Source organism: Rousettus aegyptiacus, unplaced genomic scaffold (assembly GCF_014176215.1).
Source record: "Rousettus aegyptiacus isolate mRouAeg1 unplaced genomic scaffold, mRouAeg1.p scaffold_m13_p_3, whole genome shotgun sequence".
NCBI lineage: Eukaryota > Metazoa > Chordata > Mammalia > Chiroptera > Pteropodidae > Rousettus > Rousettus aegyptiacus.
In genome coordinates, this window is record NW_023416306.1 from 96838246 (window position 1) to 96844245 (window position 6000).

Consider the following 6000-nt stretch of genomic DNA (forward strand, 5'->3'; position numbering starts at 1 on the left):
AGAGTTATCTATATATAGTATCATGTCATCTCCAACTAATGACAGTTTTACTTTTTCATTTTCAAGTTAGATGCCTTTTATTTCTCTTTCTTGTCTGATTACTATAGCTAGGACTTTAAATGCTGTGTTGAATAAAAGTGGTGAAAGTTGGCATCCTTGTCTTGTCCCTGATTATAAGTAAAACACTTTAGCTTTTCCCTATTGAGTATAATGTTAGCTATAAGTTTGTCATATATGGTCTTTATTACGTTGAGGTATGTTCCTTCTAGTTACACTTTGCTGAGAGTTTTTATCGTAAATGGATGCTGGTTTTTGTTGAATGCTTTTTTTGCATCTATTGATATAATCATATGGTTTTTATCTTTTATTTTGTTAGTGTGGCGTATCACATTAATTGATTTGCAGATATTAAACCAAACTTGCATCCCAGGAATAAATCCAACTTGATCATGGTATATGATATTTTTTAATATATCACTGAATTCAGTTCGCTAATATTTTGTTGAGGATTTTTGCATCAATTGGAGATGTTTGCCTATAGTTTTCTTTTTCTGTACTGTCTTTGTCTGGTTTTGGAATCAAGGTAATGGTGGATTCATAATAAGAGTTAGTAAGCCTTCCCTCCTCTTGAATTTTTTGGAATAGTTTAAGAATAGGTATTAATTCTTTTTTGAATGTTTAGTAAAATTCACTTGTGAAGCCATCCAGTCCAGGACTTTTGTTTTTTGGAAGTTTTTTGGTTACTGATTTGATTTCATTGATGGTAATCATTCGGTTCAGATTTTCTATTCTTGACTCAGTCTTGGGAGATTGTATGTTTCTAGGGATGTATCCATTTTTTATAGATTGCCAGTTTGTTGGCGTATAAATGCTCATAGTTTCTTTTAATCCGTTGTATTTCTGTGGAGTCTAGTTACTTCTCTTTCATTTCTGATTTTATTTATTTGGGTCCTCTTTTTTATTTTTGAATGAGTCAGGTTAGAGTTTTATCAATCTTGTTTATCCTTTCAAGAAAACATCTCTTGGTTTCATTGATCTTTTGTATTTTTTTGACTCTTTCATTTATTTCTACTCTGATCATTATTATTTCCTTCCTTCCACTTGCTTGGGGTTTTGTTTGCTGTTCTTTTTCTGGTTCAGGTATAAGGTCAGACTGTTAGAGATTTTTCTTGTTTCTTAGGTAAGCTTGTATTGCTATGAATTTTCCTCTTAGGACTGCTTTTGCTACGTCTCATAGATTTTTGAGTCGTTGTGTTTTCATTTTCATTTAATTCTAGGTATCTTTTGATTTCTTCTTTGATCTCATTAACTCATTCATTGTTTAGTAGCGTGTTGTAGACTCCTTGTGTTTGTGTATTTTCCAGGTTTTTTCTTGTTAGTTGATTTCTACTTTCATACCACTGTGGTCAAAGAAGACACTTGATATGAGTTCAGTCTTCTTAAATTTATTGAGTCTTGTTTTGTGGCCTAACATGTGGTCTATCCTTGAAAATGTTCCATGTGCACTTGAGAAGAATGTATATTCTGCTGCTTTAGGGTGAAACACTGAACATATCAATTAAATCCATCTGGTTTAGTATGTCATTTAAGGCTGCTATTTCTTTATTGATTTTCTGTCTGGAAGATCTGTCCATTAGTATTCATGGAGTGTTAAAGTCTCCTACTATGAAAATATTACCATCGATCTCTCCCTTTATATTGGTCAATAATTGCTTTGTGTATATAAGTGCTTCTGTGTTAGGTGCATATATCTTTCCTAGGGTTATGTTCTTTTTTCACTACGTAATGCCCTGCTTTGTCTCTTATTCTAGCTTTTGTTTTAAAATCTATTTTGTCTGATATAAGTATTGCTACCCCAGGTTGTTTTTCATTTCCATTTGCATGAAATATCTTTTTCCATCCCTTTACTTTCAGTCTGTATGTGTCATTTGATCTGAGGTGGCTCTCTTGTAGACAACATGTGTATGGATCTTATTTTCTTCATCATTCAGCTACCCTGTGTCTTTCAATTGAAGCATTTAATTCATTTGAAGCATTTAATTCATTTGCATTTAAAGTGATTATTGATAGGTACATAGTTATTGCCATTTTAGTATTTGTATTTATGGGTTTTTTTCCCCCTTCTTTTTACAAAAGTCCCCTTAACATTTCTTGTAATTCTGGCTTGTTAGTGATGAATTCCTTTAGCTTTTTCCTGTCTGGGAAGCTCTTTAGCTCACCTGCAATTTTAATTGATAGCCTTGCTGGGTAGAGTAGTCTCAGTTGTAGGTTCTTATTTTTCATGACTAGGAATATTTCATGCCAATCCCTTTTGGCCTGCAAAGTTTCTGTTGAAAAGTCAGTTGACATTCTTATGGGAGTACCCTTGTAAGTAATTAGCTGCCTTTCTCTTGTTGCTTTTAGGATTTTTCTCTTTGTCTCCAACCTTTGGCATTTTACTGATGATGTGTCTTGGTGTGGGTCTGTTTGGGTTCCTCTTGTTTGAACTCTTCGCACTTCCTGGACTTGTATATCTGTTTCCTTTGTCAGCTTAGAGAAGTTTTCTGTCATTATTTCTTCCAATAGGTTCTCAATCCCTTGCTTTCTCTCTTCTTCTGGTACCCTTATGATGCAGATGTTGGTTTGTTCAGTGTTGTCTCAGAGGTCTTTTAAACTTTCCTCATTTTTTTTTTATTCTTTTTGCTATTCCAATTGGTTGTTTTCTGCCACCTTGTCTTCCAACTTACTGATTCGGTCTTCCATTTCATCTAATCTACTGTTGATTCCTTCTAGTGTATTCTTCATTTTGGTTATTGTATCTTCATTTCTCACTGTTCTTCTTTATGGTTTCTCTTTCCTTTTTTATACTTGCTATCTCTCCATTGAAGTCCTCACTGAAAGCATCTATTCTCCCCTGAAGTTCATTGAGTATCCTTATAAACAGTGTTCTGAACTCTGTTTCTGGGTGGTTTCTTGCCTTCATTTCATTTAGGTTTTCTTATGGAGTTTTTTCCTGTTGTTTCACTTGTGGCATATTTCTTTGGTTTTTTTGTTTGTTTGTTTGTTTGTTTGTTCACTTTGGTTGCCTGTCTATGTTCGTTTCTATGTGTTAGGAAGATTTGTTATGACCCAGCCTTGGCCAGGTGGCCTCATGTAGTAGGTATCCTGTGTGACCCACAGTCTCCCTGATCACCTGCGTTGGGGTTCTGAGTGCATTCCTAGTGTGGTTATATGTGTTCTCCTGTCGCAGCTAAGCCTTAATTGCTGTTAGCATGTCAGTGGATGGGATTGGCTCTCGGCTGACTGGCTGTGAGGACTAGCCACACCCACAGGGTATGAGCTGCTATTGGAGGCTGACGCCATGGAGTGGGATTCGCCCCAGTGGTCTCCCGTACCTGTTGAGGCCACCCTTTGTGTGTGCTGCTTATGGGGCTAGTCAGGTGGTGTTCTGTTGTGGTCTGACACCAGCCTTCAGGTGTGTTGGGTCTGTGGCCCCTTGGGAGGGGCTCCTGTGTCGGCAAAGTTCAGCCTCTGCCTTCGATTGCTCGAGGCTACCCAGTAAGAGCTACAAAGCAATCTGTGGATGCTTGCTACCTAAGCTGGATCTGCAGGCAAATGTGAGGCACACTGTGAGCCAAGGTCAGTTTTCCCCATTATTGGGCCTCAGAGGGCTTAGCAAGAGGACCAGTGCACCTCAAGCCCTGGGGCTGCCTGTCAGCTTCCTATATGACTCTGCAGCTGGAAGAGCCATTGAGTGGTATGTGAGTTGGGTAGGCGGAGACCCACGGAGTCACCTGGGTAAAGCTAACAAATTTCACCCAGCCAGTGAAGAGTCAGGTTTCATGCCAGTGCTGAATCTGCAGCTTCCTATAAAAGCCTCAGATTGCAGCAAAGCCAGCCACTGTTCTCCTCAGGCCCTCAGACCCCTTTGATCTGCCCAGAAGATACTGCAACTCAGGCTGGCACCAATGGCTCAACACCAAAAGTCTCCCTTGAAATATGTGGGCTATGTAGGGGCTACGTGAGCTGAGGACTGCTGCCTGCCAATAAATATATAGCCCAGGGAAGCCATGGGGTGGGGCTGGCTGCCCAGCAACAGGCTTCCTAGGGCAATCTGTGGGCTGGGTGGGGTGGAGTGGGGTGGGGTGGGGTGGGGTGAGGTGGGGCCCCAGGGAGACACCTGGTGGAGTGGAGCGATCTCACTGGCCCAATGCGCTTCAGAATTATCCTCACTGGGGGAGGGTTCAATACAAGCAAGATGGCACCCACCTGTAGACTGCCCTGGAGGGGGGCCCGACAAAGGATTAATGGTGGCTGTCCCTCTAGCCCTTACCCGGCACCACACATCTCAGTCTTTCTCAATGTCTCTCATGCCTCCTGATCTGCTGACCCTCCACCAGAGCCCAGAGTGAGTGTCTACAAGTGAGTGAGTCTGTGTGCAGGCCCTTTAACAGGACGTCCGGGTTTTCAGGTGTTTTCCATCTCACCCAGATGATGAGAGTCCCCACTGGTTTTTACTGTCAGATTTGGTGGGACCTTCTCTTCTCAGGACTGGAACTTGGGCTGAGCAGTGCCTGTGTTTGACAAGGGCCCCTTGCTCCTTCAGGGGGGATTCTGCAGCCACACACTCACTCCCACTGCTCAACCTCCAGTCGTGCGTGCAGGATGAGCCTGCTTCACATCTCCACCCCCTCTACCAGATCGATGTGGCTCTTTCTTTATACCCTCAGACATGTGTGTTATGATCAGCTAGACTTCAGGTGATTTTCCAAGTTGTTTGTTTTATAATTTGGATGAAGTTTTAACACGATTGTGGAAGGAAGCAAACCCAGCTTTTATCCAGCCCACCATCTTGACAAAACCTAGTGATTTTTTTTTAACCTACCAAAATAACAACTTTTACACTAAATACATAAATTTGTCTAGCTAACCATTGGAAATTCATATTTATGAAAGAGTCCTTATACATAAATTCTTGAGTAATTTTATTGCTGTCCTGTTCAGTGAAACTTCTTTAACCAGATATATATCCATTGGTGGCTCCAGAATTTCTGTGTCATTGTGACTCAGGTTTGCATTGTGAGGGGAAGGGCCTAATGAAGGTTAGGGAGGGTGATTAGCCCCATTCATGTAACCCCTTAGTACCAGCACTATGTATATGTGAGCAGTTTTTCTGTGTTCTCTGTGTATTCCCATTGTTGTTTTAGTCTTTTATTGTTTAAACCTAATGATAATTATTAAACTATTTACTTTAAAACAATTATTCTATTCTGTACTTTCTTTATTCTTTTAAGTTCCAAAATCAGAGAAAATTAATTCCCTGAATCAACAGACCATTGAGTACAACAAATAATTGTTCATGTGGCACCATGTAACACTTAATCCTGCTTATTGTGATAAAAATGTTGTGCTTGACACTTAGTCATGTTGTCTTCCAGAGAATAGGATTATTCTGCAGTTTTCATGTTTGTTTATAATCTTTTTTTTCCAGATTAATATACAGTTATCTCCCTGGGTTGAAGAGGTACCACTGAACTACGATGTGTTTCCAGAAAAGGATATTGACAGAGAAGCTCTTGAACAAATACATTTATATAAGATTCTCTAGCACTGAAATAATCCTACCCCAGTGTAATGTTTTGTTGAGTATATTACAAAATAATGAAAAAGAAACATAACCCCAATACCCTAACACATATTTTTTCTCTATATTCCTTTCTAGTCTTTGTACATATGTTTACATATTTATAAATAGTTGCATGTGTCTATACAACTTTGATTTGTGTGGTAATTTAATTAAAATGTTTATCTGAAAATTTGTGATTTTCCTACGGTTTCTTTTATTCTATTAAAAATATAGATGTGTCTTTCTTTAGTCACTAGCCCTGTATAGCAAGTCCAGATATGACCAAAAAAAAAAAAAGTAGTTTCTATCAAAAGAGAGGGTAGAAGGGAAGGTAAGTTACATTGTATACCAATTATTAGATCTCTGTTCTGTAAGATTCCTTATACACAGCTTTA

General features: G+C 39.1%; 1 protein-coding gene across 2 annotated transcripts in view; it reads left to right on the forward strand.

Moving 5' to 3' along the window:
- The window catches only part of LOC107514413, a 33072-nt gene extending 27277 nt beyond the window's left edge, over positions 1-5795 (forward strand). For both annotated transcript variants that reach the window (XM_016152083.2, XM_016152085.2), the window contains one exon: positions 5471-5795. In XM_016152083.2, coding sequence (XP_016007569.2) covers positions 5471-5587 — 117 coding nt within the window. In that variant the 3' untranslated portion in view covers positions 5588-5795. The remainder of the gene's footprint in view (positions 1-5470) is intronic.
- Positions 5796-6000: the final 205 nt, after the last annotated feature.